Source organism: Bubalus kerabau, chromosome 10 (assembly GCF_029407905.1).
Source record: "Bubalus kerabau isolate K-KA32 ecotype Philippines breed swamp buffalo chromosome 10, PCC_UOA_SB_1v2, whole genome shotgun sequence".
NCBI lineage: Eukaryota > Metazoa > Chordata > Mammalia > Artiodactyla > Bovidae > Bubalus > Bubalus kerabau.
The window spans coordinates 86,335,810-86,360,903 of NC_073633.1; the positions used below are offsets into that span (position 1 = coordinate 86,335,810).

Below are 25,094 nucleotides of genomic sequence, written 5' to 3' on the forward strand. Positions count from 1 at the left end.
TATTCTTGTTTAATGGTTAGGAAAGAGGGCTAAGCTGCGCTTTCACTTTAATGATGTGTGTGTATTTGTGTGTGTGTGTTAGTCGCTCAGTTGTGTCTGACTCTCTGTGACCTATGGACTATGCTTTAATGGTACACATGTCAAATTCATTTCTCCCACCAACTTGTTTTAAAAAAATTTAAGAAATCACAATTTCTACTTCTTTCTTTTTTTAAATGAACTTATTAGTTTTTTTAAAAAAATATTTTTATTTATTTATTTGGCTGTGCCGGGTCTTAGTTGTAGCACACAAAATCTTTGATCTTTGTTGCGACACGTGGAGCAAGTGGGATCTAGTTGCCAGACCAGGGATTAAAGCCAGGCCCCTGCACTGGGAGCTTGCAGTCTTAGCCACTGGACCACCAGGAAATCCCCTCTACTTATTTCTTGAAGAAAGATTAGGAAATACAGGTTACTTGATTCATGGAAGAAGAAAATCACCTGTGATTTCCATTCCAGAAGTCACCACTGTTCACCTGTTAACTGTGCTACTTGTGTCTAGGATGGCCGGGGACAGCAGTGGCCGGCAGCGTGTCAGGGTTCAGAGGAGGGACTGCCTTTCTGAGAGCCGGGCTGGCCCTCCTGTGGCTCAGAGCCTTACACTGGGCAGCTCTGCTTTGGGACAAGCACTTGGCAAGTCCTCAGGTGTCCTCCCGCCTTGAGAGCAGTTACTGTGGGATGCCAGCTGCTAGTTTCCATTGATGCTGTGTACCCAAGCGTTCTGGGCCTTGTTCATGTTGATTCTGCCCTCCTGATTGTGCATTCAGTTTTCACATAGCCAGGTGGGGTGGGGTCTTGGGCCTCTTCTCTGTAGGAACTGGTGCTGGCTCTTAGGGTTGGTGGTGCTCCATCTCTTGCCTCTGCCTTGCTAAATGTCTCTGGGAAGGCTCTGCCCGGGAGAAGAACTCACTGGGTAAGGAGAACACTGCCTCATGGCTTTTAAAATGTAATGCCTCCTCCCCCCCGTTCTCTTCCCGAATAAGAGCTGCCAGTAGAAGTTTAGTGCTTGACCATTGAGATGTGTTTATTACTGTGTGATGGACAAAGGAATTGTCAACTCATCCATCTCCTTCACCCCCTTGCAAATGGAAATTACAGGAAATCACAACTAGCATAAAAAACTGGGCGAGTGGGAAGGATGGAATGTGTAACCCTTATTCCCAAAAATGGGCAGAATGTTGGAGCTGACTGACCTTAGCCTTAGGCGATCAGTGGGCCAAAGCATGGCCTGAAGCTCTCACCATCTGGAAATTGACACTGAATCTTGCTGCTTTCTGACTTTGTGTCATCATGACTCCCTTCTTCTGAGCCCCTCCTGTCTGATCAATAACGAGCTCCTGCCAGTTCTTTCTGCTGGAGGTTTCTGTCACCACCACCCTGGCCCAGACCTTAACATCCTGTCTGGCCTCCCAGGCTGCTTTAGTCTCCCTTGCCAGGTTCATGTCCCGTGAACATTTTTCTTATCTCAAGTAAGACTAGGTAAGAGAATGCAGCCCTATGTGTGCAGGAGGTCATATTACCATCCCTTCCCCCATGCTCCTTGAGGGCGAAGACTGAGTAGTCTGGTGCCTCTTACATAGTAGGCCTTTAGTAAATACTTGTTGAGTTGGATGAAGTCATGTTTCCTACTCAAGAACATTCATTGGTTCCCTACTACCTATGGATCCAAAGCTGAATCTCTCTGCCCGTTTTTCATAGATGTACAGTCTGGCCTTATTGTAAGTATTCAGTGGAATACTTAATTTACTTTGTGGAATAACCAGAGTCTGTTAAGTAATAGATATCAGGGAAACCGTAAGAATTGTGCCTTGCCCTGAAGGATCTCAAATGGATTTTTTTTTCTGTTCTTCCCTGATTCTTGGCTTCTTTCCCCACCCCTGCCTTCCCAATTTATCATGCTTATTTATGCCTTTCAGCCCCAGAAATTCCTTCTTCCTGTCTACATACTAATTCAGCTCTCAAGGCTTTCAGGTCAAATCTCCCTTCCTTCCTTTTTAAGGTCCTCTCTCTCTCTTTTTAAATATTTATTTGGCTGTGCTTGGTCTTTGTTGTGGCATACAGGATCTTTAGTGTCAGCATGCAGAATCTTTTTAGTTGGGTGTGTGGGATCTGGGCTTCGAGGTAACTCCATGGTAAAGAATCCACCTGCAATGTAGGAGATGCAGGTTCTGTCCCTGGGTCGGGAAGATCTTCTTCAGGAGAATATGGCAACCCACTCCAGTATTCTTGCTAGGAAAATCCCATGGACAGAGGAGCCTGATTGGCTGCAGTCCATGGGGTTGCAAACAGTCTTACACAACTGAGCGACTGAGCATGCATGCATGTGGGATCTAGTTCCTTGACCAGGGATTGAATCTGGACCCTTTGCATTGGGAGCTCAGAGTCTTAGCCACTGGATTCCCAGGAAAGTCCCTAAGGCCCTCTTTAATTGTCTTGGTTCACGTCCATTTCTGTCTCTCTCTCTTTTTTTTTTCATTATTCTGTCCATAACTCACAAGTAGTTGCTGCTTATTCTTCCTTGTTTTCTGAAATGCATACCTCACGATTTAGTGTTTTATTGCACCCACATAGACTACTGAAATAGACACTCTTGCCTTACTGGGTGCCTTGATTGTTTGCTGTCAGGGTAGGCAGCTTCTCCATCTCCACTGAAAGTGGACTGGGGCCTGTGGTTTCTGTGCCTTTTGTAGGCTTCATGTAGGACATGGTGCTGCATAGAGCAGACAGAGGTGGAAGCTAATGTGACGTGCTTGAGAGTGTAGTTCCTGACAGGATTTTGGGTGGCCTGAGGCTGGAAGACCATCAAGGAGTTTTTTTAGGGCTCTGGAAACCAAGACCTGAGAGAAGATGGAAAGATCAGAGAGGGTCCAGCTTGTCCCCCAAGAGTTTGTCCCGCTCAGAGATTTTCTTGAAACTCCAGTTCACATGGAACTGTGTTTGTTCCAGAAGTTGGCCAGTGTTCTTGGAAATTGTGGGGAGGTGCATGTGTGATGAATCCTCTCTAAAGGAGGATGTGAAAGGTGCCTGGCCATAGGGAAGCTCGTAGCTTAAGGGAACAGACCATCTGGGGCAGTGGTGAGTAGATGCAGTTCGATTTGTTTGTATTAGTGGCAAATTGATTCCTCTGGGAAGTTTAGGGATTTAAATATATTCTATAAATACATGTTTTTCTTTGCTTTGTCACTGATGAGGTTTATGGCTTACGTTACATGTTTCCTTCTAATAATAGAATCTTATGTGAAACTAAAAGCAGTATCTTCCTCTTCTGACTCAAGACAGAATTATAAGTGTACTGCTGATTTCCTACCCTGCTTTTATTTCTTATATTCAACCCGGACTGTGCAGACAGGTTGGTATATCTGTGGGCTGAGACCAGTTTCAGCCAGCTGAATTCCCTGTAATCCAGTCTGCATCTGAGAGGCACATCTAACTTACTGGAGTTCTAGGTAGGAAGTGTGGTTACAGAGGCAAAACCATTTAATTGCAGCTTGTTTGAAAATAAAACCAGCTTGAGTTTTCTTCTCACAAACTTTCTCTGAAACATTTCTTTAGATCTTTTATTTTTGGCAAATGGGTTTTGGGGTGGCAGCCTCATTACTTGTGATGGAGAGGTAAAATAAGCCAGTGGGTGATTTCCCAGAATCCTGAGCCTTTGAACATTGCAGTTCCTTTTGGAAGTGCAGAAACCAGGCTGCCCGTCTCAGATTTATACCCTCTTCCCATTCTCATCTCAACTAGTGAATACTGTGGCATCAGTCTGCCTAAAAATGTAACGGCTTAAATTTGTTTAAATGTCTAGAGCAGTTTGGTGATGAAGTTTAGCCCTTTCATGATAATGATGATGGTAGATGATAGTAATAGACAAGCAGGCTGACTGAGTTGAGAATTAGTTCTTTTAAGGTTCCCAGGAAGAAAATCACTAACTCACTTTTCATGTCAAGGTCTTAGTGTTGAGTAGAGCAGGGAGCAGCCTAGAGAAACCATCTGCCCAAAGGTTACCCTTCAGACAAGTCCTTTACAGGAAATTGTGTGTTTTCTGTTTGGAATGGGGTGTGTTCATTCTTTTGAGAAGCCTTTTTACAATAGTATAATGGTTCCTCTGGAACTCCTAGCAGTGTTCTCTTTCTGCCCTCTACTGTATTTACAGCTGCTTTTTCCCTAGGGGAGCATTCATCTGTTTTAAAAAACTGAGAGAGAAAACAAGAAGTTCTCTCAAACAGTGAGGTTTGGAAATCAAAACCGCGTTTGCCCTTCAGGAGGGCAAGTTCTTGAGGGGCTGTTGTTGGGGTGGAAGACAAGGAAGTCCGGCTGTAGTGTCCTGATTCCCTGCCCTCACTGCACCCCCGCGCCCCTCCACCCGCAGCGTGCTTGTGACAGATGTGAAGGGGTTTGAGCACAGGGCCCATTATGACCCCTTGGTTGTACTAGATCAGACATTGCTTTTCAGCCCCTGAGTAAGGCGGTTTTTCTGGCAGGCCACTCTCTGGCCCCACATATCCATGTACAGGGTCCTGGACTGATGTTGGGCCTGAAGGGCAGGAGGAGCCTATGGTGATTGCCCTGGAGTGTGGAGGCAGCAGCAAAGCCACAAGCGTTTAGGAAAGACCTCTCATCCTTAGGCTGCTTTCATTATACTGATGCTTCAAGGCCTTGGAGCTGGGGTTTGCCAGGTCTCTAGGTGCAGTTAGTCAACGAACTTCACCCCAGTACTCCTTAGCCTCTTTTCGCCCAGTTTTAACCACATAGCTGGTTGTGGACGTGCACCTTTGTTTGATGAGGAGAAGAGGATTTCTGCTTTGCAGTTGAGTAACTATGCCTTCTATTTAGGTTCTGTAGAGGGTTACATTTGAAAAGCTAATGAGTGTTTTCTTCCACTCTGCACACACAGTGATCCAGAGTGGGCTGCAGCGCAGGTGCTGTTGAAGGCAGATGTTGAGCTGACAGTAAGGGCAGCTGGGCCCTGAAGCTCCAGCGGCCTGGCCCCCTGGCTGACAGCCCATCCCCCAGGGCCAGGTCGCCAGAGAGGGCTTCAGCTTCCCTGAAATGACTGCTTCTTATGGCTAGTGTGACCGGCCAGAGGAGGGGGTGGGTTTCCTGGGGAAGAGGGTGGGAGAGTCTTAATTAAGCCAGTCTAGTTTGGCAGTTAGCTCCTACTCGCCTCCAAGTCTGTGTTGGCTGATAATTCCCTTCAGCTCTCAGAACAAGCCTTTTTCGTTTCCAAACACACACCGCCCCCCACGCCCCCCAAACTACAGCCTTCCTTGAGTGTTAACTGTGTGTACCTTCTGCTTCCTTTCTGGAAGAGGCAGGTAGCTACTCGTGAATTTTTTCCCCTGAGCTGCTCTGGCTGCATTGGAGTTCCTGGAGACTCAGCGCTACCGGACATTCTCATCTGGCAGAGGCCTGGCCAGGAGCCATTCCTGGAGGGCTCAGTGGACAGAGCACTGGGAACAGTGCTGGGGCTGGCACTCAGTCTGGGGGGCTCGGTGGGAGGTATTTGGGGAACCTTGCTGAGTGAAGAGTTGGGAGAGCTGAGTTTTGGTTCAGCCACTAACAAGCCCTGTGTTCCTGGGGCAAGCCGTGGTCCCCCTCTAGGCCTCAGTTTCCCTCTCTTAACATGGATAGGTTGAACTTTAGGATCCCAAGACAGACCCCATGAGTCTGCTCCTAATAAAAGGTGACCAGAGGCAGCAAAGGTGGGTGCAGAAGAACCTTGGATGACACTAGAGATGTTTTCCAGGTTCATCACTTGGTGGCAGAGCATTGGGTGACTTTGCCATCCCACCCCCAGGGTGATCTTTGGAGGTGATGCTTGGGTTGGCCCCTGCTCCTTTCATTTCAAACCCTGGGGAGGGGCGGGCAGGCACGTGCAGTTGGCTGTCTCTGCCAGCTGCCTGGGGCTGAGCCATCTGCTGCTTAGGCCCGCGGGTGGGGTGGGGGCTGAGCCCCAACCTAATCTCCTCTCCCGCACTAGCCGCTCAGCAGAGTCTACCCCCTTCTCCCCACATTCTGTCCTGTGTTCCAGCACTCTGTTAGGCTACCCTTCACCGTGGTCTTGCTTTGTTCCAGCTGCCCGCACCCCCAGGAGAACCCTTGCTGTGTTTTTGTTTACTCGGTGTGTGTGCTTTGCCCTTTAGCCTGTGTCCCAAGAATCTTTCTGTAATGTGAGGCAGCAGCGGCCGCAGGAAAACAATGAAACTTTGGACTCTGGTCGGTCTCTGTTCAGATGCAAATGACGAGTCTCTTCCCATCAGAGTTTGTACCTTTGGGTTCGCTGTCCCACCTCCTGAGGAGTCTTTGAACGGCAGGGGTGGGCTGAATCAGTCGCTCAGAAAAGCTCTGATTTAGCCTGTGCTTCAAGTCTTGTTTCTTTCTGGCCTTGTGTGGATGTAGGCACGACTGAGTGATTTGACTTTCACTTTTCACTTTCATGCATTGGAGAAGGAAATGGCAACCCACTCCAGTGTTCTTGCCTGGAGAATCCCAGGGACTGGGGAGCCTGGTTGCCTGCCGTCTATGGGATCTCACTGACGCAACTTAGCAGCAGCAGTGGATGTAGGCAAGAGGCAAAGAGGAAGGAACTTGTCCTCGTGACTGTCGGTGACTCTGGGTTTGGAAGTTCTGAACTGGTGTGTATGTGTGTGTGTGTGTACATGTGCACAAGCTGTGCAAGGAGGTGGAGTTAGGATGGAATGTGGACAGTCTTGAAAGTCATCTTTACAAGTGAGGAGATGACAGAGCAGGGAATAGAAAGGGCAGTATATCCTAAACCAGGGCTTCTCAAACTTTTCTAACTTCTCAAACTGGGGGAATCTTATTAAAATGCAGATTTTCATTCTGTAGATCAGGGATGAGGGAGAAAGAAGTGGCAGCCCACTCCAATATTCTTGCCTGGAGAATCCTGTGGACAGAGGAGCCTGGTGGGCTGCTGTCCATAGGGTCGCACAGAGTCACACATGACCGAAGCGACTTAGCATGCATGCATGCATTGGAGAAGAAAATGGCAACCCACTCCAGTATTCTTGCCTGGAGAATCCCAGGGACAGAGGAGCCTGGTGGGCTGCCATCTGTGGGGTCACACAGAGTCAGGACACGACTGAAGTGACTTAGGAGCAGACCCTGAGACTCAGTGTCTCTGTTAAGCTCCCAAGTGATTCCAGGGCTGCTCTTCAGTGGCCCGAGCCTCCCCCTCCTCCTTTTAACACTGATGAATAAGATTGACCTGAAAAGGCAGAAGGGAGACTTTCCTATGTATTTTAAACCTGAGAGCCTGGGCTGGGCTTTAAGCAAGTGTTTGCAGAGCCTTTTCTGGATCGCTTGTACCTGAGCTCCTGGCTTCTCCGGCGCTCCCCCTTGGCTAGATTCTGTCTCTACAATAGCAGAACCTCTGTCCTTAAGGGGTGGATGTGCATACTAAGCTGGATCCTTTCTCTTTGGCTCATGATAAGGACAGATAGCATTTCAAATAGAATTTTAGAGCTGGAAGAACTCCTCAGTCGTCTTTTCCAAGCCTTCTGTTTTACAGAGGAGGAAATGGGCCCAGAAAAATTTTGTGATATGTAACAGCCAGAACCAACAGCTAGTGGCCGAGATGGGGTGAAAACCCAGACATCTAAACTCTTACTAAATTCCTCTCTCTGAGGGACTGTAAGCCTGAGTTAGGGACAACAGCTGGATCAAAGTGTTGCCTGGAGACAGGTGATAGGAAGAGACTTGCCAGTGGCGGCAGGGAATTTACAAGACATGCACAACTTCTGCTGATACCTGCTCAGCACCATGCTGATCCACTCAGGCCAGGGTTCTCAGCTGCAGCCTTTTTGACATTTGGGGCCAAATTCTTTGTTCTGGGGGGCTGTCTTGTGCATCATGGGATGTTTGCTGGTACCCTGGACCTCTGCCGCTTGGATGCCAATAGCATCCCCCAGGTTAAGACTGTCAAAAAGTCCTCCAAATGTTGCTAGAAACCCTGGGACTGGGGTGGCATGTAAAATTGCCCCCATTGAAAACCACTTGTTCAGGCAGTAAGTTATTTTGGGAAGGAGAGTCCCTCTTGGGCACCTATACTAGGGTTTTTTGAGAGAGTGATGGTCTCAGAGTTTACAAAGAAAGCACAAAAAAACAGATAGAGCTCCAGCCTTCCCGGGACCTTATAGTTTATTAACTACAGTTTACTGGAGAGACCAGACCAGCCAATGTCGAAAACAGATAAATTGCCATTTTAATGGTCCCTCCAGGGTAGAACCCCAGGCTGGACTCTGAAGAATGGGGTGCCTGCCCAGGGTACTTAATGAGAAGAAGATTATGTTACCCTGGACTGGGTTGCATAGCTAAGAATTGAGTAACTCTGTGTCACTTCTTGAGTTACTTTTACCTCTTCTTAAGGAATATTTCTTTCATTCTGAAAAAATATTTTATCTGAATCTGTAAAGGTCCATCAGACACATTAACCAGTAGATGTGTACACTTGAGGGAGGGAGGCCTCTTCAGGCCTAATGCTGGTGAAGCTGACTCTTTCCATGATGGGGTTTACTTTTTCTTTCTTCCTTGATTTTCTTCATCTAAGGGATGGATCCTCTAATAGACCTTTTTTATCTCTTTTCCAGTGTCTTAAGGAATATGACTGTATAAATAAGCTTCAGTTTGTAATGTTCTGAGTACAAGAGTATAAAACGTGTCTCTACGAAAATAAGAAAGGGTCTTTACCCCTTTTTACTCCTCATAGAATACTGTACTTCCAAAGAGCTTCCCTGGTAGCTCAGTGTTAAAAGAATCTGCCTGCCAATGTTGGAGGTGCTGGTTCGATCCCTGGGTCAGAAAGATCTCTTGGAGAAGGAAATGGCCACCCATTCCAATATTCTTTCTGGGAAATCCCATGGACCGAGGAGCCTGGTGGGCTACAATCCATGAGGGTCACAAAAAGTTGGCCATGACTTAGTGGCTAAACAACAACAAGTACTTGCAGATGTTTGTAAGACCACTGAGTTTACATCTTGTGCTCAGCACAGGCCTCTCTGAAAAATATTACTGCAGAGCACAAAAAACTTAGTGATGGGAACTCATAGTTCCTGTCAGCTTTTCCTTAGGAAATCAGTGTCAAATTGATTTTTTCCCCAATACTTTGAACATGATGCTCTGTTGCCTCCTGGGTTGCATTGTTTATAACAGGAGACTTGCTGTGATTCTTTGTTTCTCTGGGTGCATTGTCTCTCCTCCTACCTCCTCATGGCTGCTTTTAATATTTTCTCTTTAATGATCATTTTGATCATTTTGATTACAGTGTGCCATGCTGTGTTTTCTTGTTGAGGTACTTCTTCTTGTGGTTTGATGAGTTTCTTGAATCTGTGAGTTTATAGTTTACATCAAAAAAATTTTTTTGTGCGTACGTATGTGCTCCTCCCATGCCTCAATTATGCATGTGTTAGGCTGCTTGATACAGTCATACTTCTGACTTATGTTCTGTGTATATCTCTTTGGATAGTTTCTATTGCTGTGTTTTCAAGTTCATTGAATTTTTTCTTCTGCAGTGTCTAATCTGTTAATCCCATTCTGTATATTTTTATTTTCAGGTATTCGTATTTTTCCCTCTAGAAGTTTAAACATTTGAGTCTTTGTGGTCTCATGCCCGTCCCTTCCTCTTTTCTCTTGAACACACAGAGTATATTTGTAACAGAGATTTGAACATCCTTGTCCACCAGTTCTATCATCTGTGTCATTTCTAGGTCTATTTCTGTTTGTTTATTCTCCTGTAACCATAGGTCATGGTCATAATTTTCTGCCTCTTTGCATGTCTGCTCAGTTTTGATTTGAAACTAGACATAGTGAGTTGTATGTTGTTAGGTGCTGAAACTTTCTGTATTCCTTTAAAAACTTTTTGGCTTTGTTCTCAGAAGCAATTCAGTTACTACTTAGAATTGGTTTGATCCTTTCAAGGCTTGGTTCTCAGCCTTTATTTATTTATTTATTTTTGTTCTTTTTCTTTTTTGCAGACAGCCTTTAGTTGAGGTCTAGGATGGTCCCACTACTGAGGCCAACACTTGTGAAGATCCCTTCTGGTGCCCTGTGAACCAGGAGATTTTTTGTTTCCACTTTGGCCCATGGGAACGTGTAAACTTCTGGCTCTTTGTGAGCGCTGGGGGTTAGTTCTTTCCTTTGGTTCTTTCCTTAGCCTTTCTAGTTTCCTCTAACACGTGCACAGATCAACACTCAGCCTCGGCAGATCGTTAGTTTTTTCCCTTGGAGCTCCCTCCTCTCAGTTACTTTGCCCTGCACATTCTAGTCTCCTTGACATCCCCCAGTTCCCAGCTGTCTCTCTAACTCAGTGAAATCATTGAACTCTCAGGGTTTTATTTGCCTACTCTCTGGTCTGAAGATGCCTTTAGGGAGTTAGTTAGCAGGTTAGCCCTGCTGGGGCACCAGAAGGACTCTACATTTCTTTCCCTTTTTTCAAGGATCACTGCCCTGTGCTACCTATTTTTAAATGTCTGAAAACCATTATTTCATATATTATATCTGACTTTCTAGTTGTTTAAGGAAAACGTAAATCTAGTCTCTGTTATTCCATTATGACTTCTGTGTCCCTCAGGCTAATTTTTAGGTGTCTTTTGCCTCCTGTGTTCACTTGTTGAAAAATTAATCCAGGGAGACAGATTTCATTGGGAATTCAACCAGGTTCAGGTCATGTCACTGCACCAAACATTTACTGAACAGCTACCGTGTCCAAAGGAACAGCATGCTGTAGTGTCATGCAGTATGTGGTGTATAATCTGAAACTTCACCTGTATTGTGATGCCATGCTTCCAAGCTGAACACTGAGTGTGTAGTTCCAGGTTTATCCTGACGTGAACATACGCATACATACGCTCTGAGCCTCATTCCTGTGCCTCCTGACCATAGTGCCATTCAACCTGGGTGACTGATTGAACTAATAGGCACAATTGATAAGCAAATAGTGGATGCTCAGCTGTCTGTCCATGAGAGAGGGTCCAGACAGCTCTGTGCAGACACAGGAGCTCTAAATTCCTGTGTGCGGTGGCCCTGCCAGCTTCTCTAGTCTCACTCTGGGCCAGATATTGTATTCAACTCTTCAGAAATGTGTGAATCACGGACTCTTCACAATTCTGCGAACTTGGTATTGCTACCCCAACTTCGTATATGACTCACAGCAGGTAACGCAGGACACCTAGGTACCTCTAAAAAACAAGAGGCAGAATCAGGATTGAACTCCCTATGACTTTAAAATCCATGTTGTGATTAATTCTTTAATTGACTGTTTCATTTCCTTCTGCTGGCTCCACCTTACTTCCCTGTTTTCTCTTTGGCACTTTGACTATATATCTCCCTTGGGTTTTCACATTTTACCTCATTGTAGTTACTTGTGTATGTGTCTTACCTCCCCTGTAGACTGTAAACTCTTTAAAGGTATGAGCTTTCCCCCACTTTTATACCTTTTGTGGAATCCAGTATAAGGAGGTGCTTTTTATATGTGTTGAATGAAGTCAGTAAGATATGTGTTAAGATTGGGGGAGCTTTCAGATTCCCTCATCAAATTACGATGCTTCTTTCTCATCTGCTGAGTTTTATTACAGTCCCTCTTAACATAATCTTAGATGATACATGGACTTGATGAGATTCTTCATTTGATACCTCTGCCTGAATTTTGACTAATTTGAAATAAGTTTTGAGTCTGTATTTAGAGATTTAAGGGAATATTCCTTCTTGTGCATTAATCAGATCCTTTCTTCTCAGGTCCTGACTTTGAACTCCGCATTGAGAGAACCAGAGGTGTGGTTGGAGCTAGACCTAGAGCATGCAGGCCTTGGTGGATGGCTCTGTACCGTGAGAGGGTCATGTTAGGGCAGAGGTGGTGTTGGGGCGTGGGACTAATCAAAGGGGAAGGAACAGTAGGCAAGTTCCTGCTTCTCCTTCTTGCTTGGGGCCTCACAGTCCAACCTTGACAACTTACAGGAAGTTTGGGTAATTTGTGAGGAGGATGGGAAGAGTCATGGTTTGCTTATAAATTAGGCGGCTTCTTGGAACTTAACACAAGAACATTTGGACTAGAAGACAGTGTCTTGATTGGGTGGGGGTGGGGGGAGGGTCTCAGAGCTGCAGTTCCAGAAGCTTTAACTGAAAACCTTAGGTTAACTGAGAAGGTACAACTCTCAGAATTTGTAGTACACAAATTCTCTCTAGCCATCATCCCATCTTTCTTCTTTCTTCTTTTCCAGTTCCACCATCCTTCCCCCCAGTAGTTTTGCCCTTATTGTCTGAGCTTTCTCACTTTGAATTCATGATCTTCCCTCATGACTCTAATAAATCCGCTCTTGAGGAGGTCACTAGTGATAACTTTGTGATCAGATCCAATGGATGGATGTCTTTTAGGCTTCATTTATGGGACCTTTGTTGCGTCTGCCACTCACCCTCACATTCTCCTTGAATCACCGTGTCCCTCCCGTGACAGCTCTGATGCATAGGCTCCTGGTTTCCTTGTACTTTTGGGAGGGTCTTTAATGATCTCTCTTTCCTTCACATTCTGCTTTAGAAAGTTAGTGTTCCCCCAAGGATCCTGTCTTGACTCTCTTCTCACTTAGCTCTCTCACCAGGATGAGCTCTCATCTCTTTTGCATGCTTGCAGCCAATCACTTTCAGGTCGATCACTCCAGGGCTATATCCTGAGTTTGGAGCACTTTGCAGAGTTTCATACTCGTTTCTAATTTGCCTGCTAGACCTTTCCACTTGGATATTCTCCAAGTACCTGTAGTTCAGTCCTTCCAAACATAACCTGAGCTACATTCATCACATGCTTCACCAGCACCTGCTTGTCCACATATATTCTTTCCTCTTGTGGTAGCTTCTACCATTCACCCAGTCACAGGCCAGAAACCTCGGTGTCATCCTTTGTGGTTCTCAGTCATCGCATCCTATTAGTTTTTGGCATCCTCTATAGTCTTTAGCATGTTGGGAATGCTGAGTGAATACAAGAAAATGCCTATTAATTTCATCTGAATTTAATTTCAGTCTAGCACTTCGATCTTGTTACTATACCCTGATTACACTCTTAACTTTTGGGGAAGGGCGTTAAATTTTTGACCACATGCAAATTATATTAAGGAGAAGGCACTTTTTTGTTTAAAACAGGACTGCTTTTCAGGGGGGATTAGTCATTACTAGAAGTGTGTTGATTGGCCACGTGCTCACTTTTAGGACGAGGAGCTGCACAACAGGTAGAGATGAGGTGGATGAAGTTGCACTGTGCTGGCCCTGGAGGGTGTTGTGCTTCATGAACAAGGCCGTAGAGGCAGCAGTTGTACCCATGCTGTGGCTTCAGTGTGAGTCACAGCCAAGGCTCTTCCCCAGGGAGCGGAGCATGCCCCTTTCAGCTCATTGATGAATTTCCTTAATTGTGTTGTAGTGTATCTAATATAAACATTGAGGATATATTGGTAACTGTCATGCTTCTCCAAGTTGATCTCCCTTCCTTTCCATCTAACCGCCTGAAAAGAAAAAAAAGAAGGGACTTATCTGGCGGTCCAGTGGTTAAGACTGTGCCTTCCACTGCAGGGGGTGTGGGTTCAATCCCTGGCCCTGGTCAGGGAGCTAGGATCCCACGTGCCTTGAGGCCCAAAGATCAAAACATAAAACAGAAGCAATACTGTAACAAATTCAGTGAAGACTTTAAAAATGGCCCACATCAAAAAAAGAAAAGAAAAAAAGAAGGAGAAGGTGAATTCTTCTTAAAGAACCAGAGGATTTTGAAGCCAGAGAGGCTCTTCAGGTAGTGATCCATCTAGCTCAGCCTTTTACATTTTCAGATTATGATGACAATAATAGATGGTGAAAACTAGAACACCTATTTTTGACGACTTACTGAATACAGGCAATGTGCTAAGTGCTTTACATGTAATTCCCATGTGATACTTACACCATATGATATACTTACACCATACTCGTGCCATATGATAACATGTGTTACATGATATGATGCCTACAAGGTAGCTATTGTTAGTGCTAGTTTATAGATAAGGATAATGGAGGTCCAGAAAGATTGGATAACTATCTTGGGGTTAACGCTGAAGCGGCTGTTGTGCAGAGAGGTGAAACATCATGCTTTTTCAAGGTCAGGTTTTCCAGTTAGAGGCAGAACATGAGTAGAATCCAAATCTCCTGACCTTGAACTCAATAAGCCTGTATTTTCATTTTCACCTGAGAATCCATTCTCTGTGGTCATTTTAGTCTCATTGCTTGCTGAACCCCTTTTAATTCCAGTGAAATCAAATGAAGCAAAGTAAAGAGTGGTTTGGAGTTGGGGGTTTTGGGTGAGTTTTTACAGTTTATTTTTAAATAGGCAGCATTCCCAGACTGACTAGGAATGTAGCAGAAGGCCTGAGAACCAGGAAGTGACACAGACCTGTTTATACCCTCCCACGTGAGAGCCTTTGGAAAGTGATCCACGGGGATGGTAAAAAGTAAACACCACTGCTTCAGCCAGTTCTCGGGTTTGCTATTTTTGACCTGGAGGAGGTGTTTTCCTGCACAGCCATGAGTATGTATTTAGAAGACCAAAATCTAGCACCTAAACATCCCCTTGAGTGAAGATATATAGATATATTTATTTCCTGTTGCCAGACAGCAGCAGTCAGCAACTCTTGGCAGAAAGAATTATCACTGTTTATTTTTCCTCTCTCCCTCTGCCATCCTTTCGGTGAATTGTTCTTCCGTTTCTTTTTCTTTCTTTATAATTAGACCTGTGGATGCAGAACGGGCCAGAGAGCTCACTAAATCTGTGCATGATCGTCAAGGTCCAACTCAAAGCTTCCTCTTTCACCTCCCCCTACTCCCAACCAGAATCCTTTGTTCTTATGGCCTCTGTGTCCTCATAGCACTTTTTTTAATAAAAAAAAAAAAAAAAAAAAAACCTAGTAATAGTTTCACAGTGCTATATGGATAAACATATGCTTCCTGTCGTGGAGATTGTGAATTCCTTGAGAGTAAGAACTATGCCCCACGTCATCTCTGTGACCACCCAGGCCTTGCACCGAAGGCAGCCAGTAAATATTTGCTGAATTGCAGTATAGTTACTGCAAACACAGAGCCCTGAGAAATAGGACTTAGCAAATCAGCTTCCCAGCCTTTATTTGCCAAGTTAGTATTGAAACCTGCTCTGCTCAGCTCTGAGGGAGACCAAGCAGAGGGCTGTGATGACAGGTAGACGTGTCTTTGGGTCCAGGAACCAATGACAGCCATGTCTGTCAAGCATCTGTTTTCCTGCCTGGCAAAACTTCTAGGATTTGTCTATCCTCTCTTCCTATTTTATATCTGCTGCTACTTTGCCATCTTGTATTTCCTACACACATTATGGGGTTTGGGGTTTATCTTTATTTTCCCCTTCTGTGAACAAATAAATGTTGAACACTCTGGGGCACAGAAAGAGGCAGTTGGTGGGGTCTGCAGGAATTTGCCACCTGCAGTAAATGTAGTATACAACAGTTAAGTAACTGTGAGTGGTCCACAGGGAAGGTTATGATTAGTTCTCCCAGTCTTCATGCATTGTTGCTGGGGGTTCAGAAGAGCTGTCCCATGCTGTGGGCTCAGTTGATGAGTTTTCCCAGAGGAGATGCAAATAAGCTTGACCTTGTGTTGGGAAAAAAGAGCAGGGAGCCCTCTGCAGTATGAAAGCATGAGGAGGAAAGACTTCTAGGCCCCTTTGATTGCATTTATCTGTAAAATAATGGCACAATGGCACCTATGTAATGAGGTAATGAGAGGGAGAGTGTGTGTGTGTGCATCTCAGTCATGTAAACTCTCCCCTTATCCTGTCCTACAGCATGTTTACACTGTGGGACATATTTAGGGAAACCTCCTTGGTCCCTCTAGACACATGTCACTTCAGGATGCTCACGTACAAGGTTATATAATTTGGAGAGAGGCATGTTCAGTTCCTTAAAAATATATATTTTTAGAACTTCATGGGAGAGACCTCTGGAGGTTTACTTGTTTAACCTCGTGGCTTTTCTTTCTTCTAAACTAACTGTGTTTTGAGCCTTGTCTCAGGACAACAGTGCCCTTTGGGAGTTTCATGTGGGCTCAGTCACAGCCTGTTAGAGCAGGAAGGGGCCTCCAGCAGCGCTAATTTGAGGGCCCAGTATTCCAGACGCGGTTCTGATCCTTCACGTTGATCCTGTTTCTACCTCCCAACAGCCCAATGAGGTGGGTATTATTTACCCATTTTGTAGATGGGAACTGAAAATAACTTGCCCTGGACCACCTAACTAGCAACATCCATGCAGACCAGAGGTTCTTGCCCAGTCTGCTGGAATCTTTCCACGGATCCGTCCTCTCTGAGTGAGACGAACATGAAACTGTTTCCGTTTTACTGATGAGGAAACAGAGGCATCGGGAGGCAAAGTATTTGTCTTGGTTCAGGCCATCAGTCCAGAGAAGAGATACTTTCCTGCCTTCAGGGTTGGAAATGTATGGCCTGAGCCAAGGCGTTCTGCCTGGTCTCTCCTTTTTCCTGTCCTGAATCTGTCTGTCTTTGTTCTTTTCCGTCCTCTCTTGCGTTTTTCTGTTTCTCTCTGGGCCCTTACAGCTCTGTGGTGATCCTTGCCTTTGCATGTGTGGAGGCTGGGTTTTTTTTTGTTGTTGTTAGTTGTTTGTTATTTTTGGAAAGGGCTTTAGGAACACTGGGTATAAATGGCCTATGCAAATGTGGTGATGGATTGATTAAGCTCTAAATGGAAAAGCAGCATCTCCTGAGTTTGTTGCAGTGCAGAGGGAGGTAGATGCTAGGCTGTGTCTGCTCTGGGGAATAAAGAGGAAAGATTTCACATTTCTTCCTTCTACTCAGAACTTTTATTGACTTCTGTTTCAGAGGAAATACTTCGGGGCTCCTCCTTTTCCCTAGAAGACATTCCAGAGCGCTTAAAACTGAAAGGACATTGGGGGATCATCCAGGCCCATGCCCTGAGTGCCAGGAAGAATGAATGACTCATCTGAGGCCCAGCCACTGTTGGGTGGTGGTGCTAGGACGTGAGGGATGTCTCCTGCCTGCAGGTCCATGCTGCAGTCATCCTGCTGGGTTCTAGAAAAGAGTCATTAGAGATGATTACAGGGAAGGTGCCATGTATCTGCTGGTGTTTCTGCTGTCTGAAGCCTGAGGAACAGGGTAGGGAGAACAAAACAGCAAGAGGCTGTAGTGAGCAGTTTGGGGAAGAAAGACAAGAATACAGGGATATCAGAGCAATTCAGAAAAGTCTCCAGTACCTGCCTTACCCTGGCTTCAGTGGTTCCTGAGAAAGTGAAAGTGTGAGTTACTCAGTTGTGTCTGACTCTTTGCGACCCCTTGGACTGAAGCCCGCCAGGCTCCTCTGTCCATGGAATCCTCCAGGCAAGAATACTGGAGTGGGTTGCCATGCCCTCCACCAGGGGATCTTTCCGACCCAGGAATCTAACCTGGGTCTCCTGCATTGCAGGTGGACTCTACCATCTGAGCCACCAGGGAAGCACCAGGAAGTTTTTCTGAGAAAACCTGAGGATTATTTTTGTGATTTGTAAGAGGTAAATTTTAACAAGACCTCTGATATTTGTGTCCTTTGGGCTTTGGGACTGGAGATGAAAAGGAAATGGATAAAGTAACATTATGACTCTCAAGGATCTCAGAGTTCAAAAGACAACTTCGTGCCTATTGAAGTACTCAGCTGTTGGTGGCATAAAAGAAAGGGGAAGATACAGAGGTTAGCAAAATTGGAAGGAGCCATTTATCCCCAAGGAGGAAAAAAGTGAACTGAAGACATCTAAAAGTAATGTAATTTTGACATTTTATGGGGGAGGAGTGGGAGGCATTTAGGTATCTTTTGCTGCTTTGGCCCAGCCGAATCAGGATGAATGAGAGTGAAGCCGGGAGGCGCCACTGGGAGAAAGGGAGAAGCAAGGAGGGCCCCACGGCACGTTCCCTGCTCTTATCACACCCTTTGAGGAGCTCTGAACTCCACAGAGCTAACACTTATTTTCCGTACAATCTGAAATACAAGGGTTAAATTCTGTTCTGACTTCATGAACTGTTGTCTTCCCCCCATCACATGGTAGTATGGGGGTTGGTGAAGACGGTTAATCAAAGGAACAAACTTATTCTAGATTCTCCATCACCACCATCCCCTTTCCAGACTAGTCTGAAGCAAGGAAAGGATTTCTGTTGGTCTTACCTATTCATTTACCTCTTATAACTAAGGGAGAGATGGCCATGACTTAGGAAATAATCTGTCCTGAGTGACTCATGTAAACTGAGTCTGAGCCGTAGAGAAACCCAGGTAGCCTCTGGGAGGCTGGCAGGGCTGAGTCAGAACCCTTAGCCTCCACAGAGGAGGGCTCAGTAGAGTGTCACCTGACCGCGCCTGCAGCAGGACTGTGACATCCTCGACCTGAGGAGCAGGGAGAATGGGGCAGTGTGTGCAGGAATGGGCCCCAGGCACAGGGGCTACAAGGGGCTGGGTCCTGGGTGCCCCGGCTGTTCCAAGGTTCCCCCTGACCCCTGCTGCTGCCTGTCTAGGCTGTGAGCGACTCTTAGGATACCTTTAATCTTAGCAGGCTCTTTGGTTCATCTGGAAGCATCTATGGCAACAACAAGTAAGCAAACTGTGTGAACTCAGAGCTCGTGTTACAGGCTGTCCTCAGCCCCGGAGGCGTGCCATGCTTATTGTCATCGTTCTTATGAGCAGTTTTCTCAGGTCACCTGCTGTCTTGGCTTAGAGGCTGAGACTGAATAGAAGGTCTGAGTCTTACCAGTTCACAGAGCAAGCAGTCCCTTTCATTTTGTCTCTTTTGAGCCTTAACTAGAAACTAGTGAGATAACCCCGGAGAAGGCAGTGGCACCCCACTCCAGTACTCTTGCCTGGAAAATCCCATGGAAGGAGGAGCCTGGAAGGCTGCAGTCCATGGGGTCGCGAAGAGTCGGACACGACTGAGCGACTTCCCTTTCATTTTTCACTTTCACGCGTTGGAGAAGGAAATGGCAACCCACTCCAGTGTTCTTGCCTGGAGAATCGCAGGGACGGGGAAGCCTAGTGGGCTGCCGTCTCTGGGGTCGCACAGAGAGGGACACAACTGAAGCAACTTAGCAGCAGCAGCAGTGAGATAACTCAAGCTTGGTTTTCACAGCTTCCATTTTACAGATGAGGAAGCAGAGGTGAAGGCAGTGTCCTTCCTCTTGGCTCTGGACAGGAAATGAATGTTTATGACCATCACATTCAGCAGGGCAGTCACTGAAGCTTTTGACATTTTGGGTTCACAGAAGTGGGAGGGGCCCGATGGCAGTCCAGATCATGGTGGTCTCCTTTTACCACAGGCTGTTGAGGTGGCAGCAAGAATCCCAAGAAGGAGAATCAAAAGGGTGAATGTAGGTTTTTCCATGACTCGTCCTCACCTCACGTTTTGGAAGGGAACGCTGGCTGTTGGAGGAATAAGTGAGTTGTACAAAGAGAAGCATGGATGCGCTCTGGAGGATTCTGTGGTTGAGAGAGGCTTTAGAGCCGTTTCTAGGTGTGAAAACAGAAGCCAGAGAGCGTTCCTGACCAGCAGGCTGGTTGGTGGCAGTTGGTCCTCCAGATCCTTTCCTCTCTCCTCACGTCTGGTTTAGATGCTACATGCCTTGTAAGGATGGGTGTGAGCGCAGGCTTTGGAAGTAAGCATGATTAGTTCCCAGTTCCTCTTAATCATAGTTTTTTCCCAGTTTTTTTTTTTTTTTTTTTTTTTCTGTGGTAAAACACACATAAAATAAAATTTACTATCTAAACCATTTTGAAGAGTGGTATTAAGTACATTCATAATGTCGAACAGTCATCACCACTGTCTGTCTCCATAACTCTCTTCATCTGACAAAACCTTAAATAGTAACTCTCAATTCCTTCCTCCCCCCAGACCATGACAACCACCATTCTACTTTCTTTCTCTAAATCATAATTTTTTAATCAGGGGAAGTAGTCACTAAAACATCCCCCCCCCCCCCAAAATACTGAAGTGAAATGAATTCTTTTTTTTTTCCCCCAAGTTTTCACCTATAGGTTTTTTCTAGGCATAGTAATGAATACTCAATCTTAATTTCTTTTCAGTGTTTTTCTTTTTACTTGGTCTAAAGCCACAATTCAAGGACAGTTTTTTTAAATTCTGCATTCAAAGCGGATCCTTTCTTAAAATGATTAGATGTAGCGTGACCCTTTCTCTATAATAGCTGAGTTTTCCCATTTTGGGATACTCTGGGGCCGTGGGGACTCACTTTTCTCCAAGTTATTTCTAAAGCACTACCCTTGGCTCAGCCTTGCGTGTGAACGTTCCTTGACTCTGCTCTGTTCATCTTTTCTCTTTGCAGAGCCCTAATTTCCATCACCCCATTTGTTCTGCACTTGATCAGGTCTTTGACTCATGGTGGAATTAGTCCCTTGTCCCAGGTAGCTGCTTAACAGTAAGGGAGGAACCAGCTGTTTCTTCAAAACAAAACATGGGCTTATATGTATGCATCTTTTCCCCAGTTCCATACTCACTTCTCCCCATAGTATTCATGAGTTCGGCAGACATTTGCTGCCTGCCTGTCTGGTGCCAGGCCCTGTGACGGCTTTTGAAAATTCCCTGTTGAGTACTTCACGGTCCCTGCCTTCAGGAACTTTGAGCCTGGTGAGGTAAGACAGATAAACAGATGTAATCACCTGATAGAGGTAACGTCAGAGTAGGGTGCTCAGGGCACTTGGGGAGTAAGAAGAGGGTTATTTCTACTGGAGGTGGGTGTGACATGTCAGAAAAGAACTCCCCCAGGAGATGACCCTTGTGCTGAGCCCTGCAACCCACTGTATTCCTCGCAGGGAAAATCAGATTTACTGGCGTGTCCATTCATTTGTTGAGAAAGGCGGTGGGTGGCCTATGGGAAGGCCTTGCTGCATTAATTTTATTTTGTATTTTATCTATTTGATTAGGTAATACACAAGGTACAACGCTCAAGGCGATGAAAAGGGAATACGTTCAGTGAACAGTGAGCCTTCTGCCCTGTTCACCCCTAGATCCCCTCCCTAACAGCACTTGGTAGCTGTCAGTTTCTTGTGCATCAGTTCCAGAGAGAGACTTTCAGTGCATACAAGAGTGTGTGTATGTGTGTGTGTATGCACACGTGTGTGTGTACACACATGTGCACGTGTGTGTATCTTAAAAACACATGCACACATGCACATGGTTTTCTTCACGTACTAACTTTGAAAGTCATTCCATATTAGTACGGACTGAACTGCCCAGTTCTTCTTTAAACCACTGCATGTATTCTGTTATGTAACTTATTTAACTAGTCCCCTTCAGTCTTGTGCCAGTATAAATAATGCACTGAATATCCTGCATATATATCATTGCACACAAGTGGTTTCTGAGGACAGATTATAGAAGTAGAATGGATAAGTCAGAGAATATGTGCATTTGGGGGCTAGATATTGTCACATGGTTCTCCAGAGAGCTCTACTTTAATTGTTGTTTAGTTGCTAAGTCATGTCCAACTCTTTTGTGACCCTATGGACTATAGCCCATCAGGCTCCTCCGTCCATGGGATTTCCTAGGCAAGAGTCCCGAAGTGGATTGCCATTTTCTCCTCTAGGGGATCTTCTCAACCCAGGGATTGAACCCAGGTCTCCCTCTTGGCAGGCAGATTTTTTCCCACTGAGCCAATGGGGAATCCCCTACATTAATTATAAAATGCTAAGTGTAGGATTCTTTACCACTTGGTAACCCTCCCTCATACCAAGTTACCCTCCCACTTGGTAACCAGTCCTCTAAAATCTGTGCCACAGTGATCTTCCTGAAAGAATTTGGTGTTAGAACTTCCCTGTGTATAATCCTTGTAAGCTCCACATGGTCTTCAATGATAAAGTTTTTATTTTTTAATTTATTTTTATTTCTTTGACTGCACCAGGTCTTAGTTGTGGCGTGTGGAATCTAGTTCCCTGACCAGGGATGGACCCAGGCCCCTGCATGGGAGCACAGAGTCATAGCCACTGGACTACCAGGGAAGTCCTTGTCTTCAGGATCGATTTTAAATTTAGCCTAGCACCTGCCTCTAGCGTCTCCTGGGAGTGTAGGGTTCCATTGCTCCCAGTCACTTGTAGTTAATGTGTTCCTTCTCCACTGGACACATCGTTTAGTAGTCTGTCTAGCATCCCCTCTCCTGGGTAGTCTTTCCTGATTGCCTCCACTCATGCACGGAACAGTGAGCACCACCCTGATCTGGCCTCGTCCATTCTCTGCAGAAGTGCTTCTGCACGTGCTGTCATGTGGCAAGAGCAGGTGTCCTTCTCCATGATCCCCTTGTTCTTCCTTGCGGGGTGGTGAGTGCCTGCCCAGGTTACCCGCTGTGGCTGCATGTACAGTGGCAGCACCAGGGATCCATTGCTAACTGGCTGGCGGCCTGGGCATAACCTTTAACTCTCTGAACCTTAGTTTTGGCTTCTTTCAGAAGAGGAGATGAAGCCTGATGACCTCTAAGGTCTCTTCTGATGCTCAGATCTTATTCATAATTATGATAGCAACAGGTACCATTGTTTACTAAGGACTTGCAAAGTGCCAGGCACTGTTTTGAGCACTTTGTCTGATCCTGAGGTGTTCATTGGTAGGACTGATGTTGAAGCTGAAACTCCATCACTTTGGCTACCTGATTTGAAGAGCTGACTCATTTGAAAAGACCCTGATGCTGGGAAAGATTGAGGGCAGGAGGAGAAGGAAACGACAGAGGATGAGATGGTTGGATGACATCACCAACTCAATGCACATGGGTTTGGGTGGACTCCGGGAGTTGGTGATGGACAGGGAGGCCTGGCGTGCTGAGGTTCATGGGGTCACAAAGAGTCAGACACGACTGAGGGACTGAACTGAACTGAATCCTTACATCAGCCCTATGAAGATGATTGTATGGTTACTGTCTCCATTTTACAGTTGAGAAAACTGAGCCTCAGAGAGTAAATTGGCCACAAGTCATAATAGAGGAAAGAGATTTGAATTCTGGCATTCTGACTCTACCATTCTTAGCTACATAACTCTTTTTACACATTTACACACACGTGGTTTTGTGTACCCTTTTGGGTCACTAGCAGACTCCATCCCTAGACCTCTCCACGAACCATCCCTGTTCTACAGCTGTGAAGGCCCAAGTTGGAGTCTGGGTAAAAGCTGGGAACAGAGGACTCTACAGTCCCAGCCATTGAGGGGTGGTGAGTGAAGACCCAGTGGCTAGCTCTCTTCATGAGCCCCTTGGTCATGCTCATTGAAGACCCTCATAGCTGCTTTTCCTTTAGACTAAGGCAGTTCATATTGCTATCTGCAGTACTTCTCTTTAGAAGGGCTGTGTAGGCCTGAGCCAAAGGCTTCATGCATGGATTAAAGTCAGGGCTGGGTGATATCCCTCAGGGACATCCTTTATTATGATTGTAGATGGCAGGCTCGCGTATCTGTTTACATAAAGCCGTACTGGAGAAAGAGGTGTGTATGACGTTTAAGGAGGAAGTGTAACCTTATATTTGGAATATCTTTTATAAATTAGGATAAATAATACCAAATGAGTTAAGTAAAATATAATAGATCTATATGATCAACCCTTCTGCTTTCCTGAAAGCAAGTGGGAAAAAACCCTTAGAAGTCTTGATCCCTGATTTTTTTTTTTTTTTCTTTTTTAAAGATACTGGTTCCTATTCTTCTTTAAGTCTTTGAGCCAGAGTGGATGGTCAGGCTAGTCAACAGTTATGCCTTGTTCTCCCCTCAGTGTTTGTCACATAAAGCCAACAGATGCGGCCTCTGGGGGTGCAGGTGTGTTGGGTGAGCCTTGGGTAATTAGTCCATTTTTGAGATTGGTGGTGGGAGCCAGGTCCCCAGGGGCTCCTGCAGCCTCTGGTGGTTGAGCAGGCCCAGCCAGGGGCTCTTGGCGCCGGCTGTGGCGTTCCTTCTCTAGGCGGTGGTTTCTCCCTCTTAGACACGTGTTCTATTTTTTCCGGTTAGTTGAACTTGCTCTGAGTCCAGTGGCAAAGGCAGAGGCAAACTTGGTGCAACACTCTCCACATGAACAACCATCTCTTTCCTCCTCTCTGCTGGAGCCCCCAGGGCAGGCAGGCAGCAGGGCACTTTCTGAAAGCTCTACCCAGCTTGACGGAACCCCAGGTGAGCCGGCTCTGGTCTGCTTGTCTCGTCACAAGGATCTGGCTCCCAGGTGGTAAGCCTGCCTGTGGCAGCTTACTATGGGCCTTGGCATTTCCCCAGAGAGGAGTTGAAAAGCCACTTTCATGCTTGTCTCTTCTCCTGGCAGTAGGGATTCAGTTGCTAGAATTCTTTCAACTTTGTATGTGACCAAGGCTTCCCTTATCATAAAGGAAGGCCTATTATAACTAACATAGGCTAAAGCTTTCACTTATGTCCTTTTTTTTTTTTTTAACTAGGTGAATCTACCTGAGGCTGACTTCAGAGTTGTTCCTTCTGGCTTTTACATTTTTCCTTTTAAAAATAACTTGGAAGGATAAAAGATGTGCCATGGCAGGATAGCACCAAAGAGCACCTCAGCGTTTGCCGTGGCCTCCGTGGGACATGGAATATTCCTTCCCCTGGTGATTCTTAGCACCCTCCTTGGAGACGGACTTGCCTCAGGTAAGCCCCTGCCTGCTGCCTGAGTATGCAAAGGAAAAGACTGAGTACCATTGTTTTCCCAAAGGCTGGGAGAGGGGATTCTCTGCTTGTGGAGCAGTTAATGGGAGAGCAGAGGGTGGTGGCTTCAGTGCTGGTGCTGCGATACAGCTGAGAGCCAGTCCTGGAGGGCGGGGGTGCTCCAAGGGACCTAGGGAGCCAGCCGGAAGTGGGGGTGTAGGAGCCTACCAGGGGTGACTTAACCATCCCCCTGCCTTAGCCATAGTCACGTATGGGACCGAGGTGTAGGATTCAGAGTGTGATGTGCAGGTAAGGATGCGCACTTTGGAATCCTCTGCCTGTGTTCAGGGCCCAGTCCTGCTCTCGCTAGTTCTGTGACCCAGAGCGAGTCTCTGTTCTGTAAGCCTCAGGTC

At 45.9% G+C, this 25,094-nt stretch overlaps 1 protein-coding gene across 5 annotated transcripts in view; it reads left to right on the forward strand.

The window, feature by feature from the left end:
- SUSD6 (sushi domain containing 6) overlaps positions 1-25,094 on the forward strand; it is a 95,275-nt gene that overhangs the window by 18,757 nt on the left and 51,424 nt on the right. For 3 of the 5 annotated variants that reach the window (XM_055538450.1, XM_055538448.1, XM_055538447.1), the window contains one exon: positions 24,480-24,684. In XM_055538450.1, the coding sequence (XP_055394425.1) occupies positions 24,564-24,684 (121 nt within the window). In that variant the 5' untranslated portion in view covers positions 24,480-24,563. Of the gene's footprint in view, positions 1-8,661; positions 10,175-11,784; positions 11,821-17,510; positions 17,596-24,479; positions 24,685-25,094 lie in introns of those variants that run through there. The other 2 variants (XM_055538451.1, XM_055538452.1) reach the window with 2 other exon arrangements.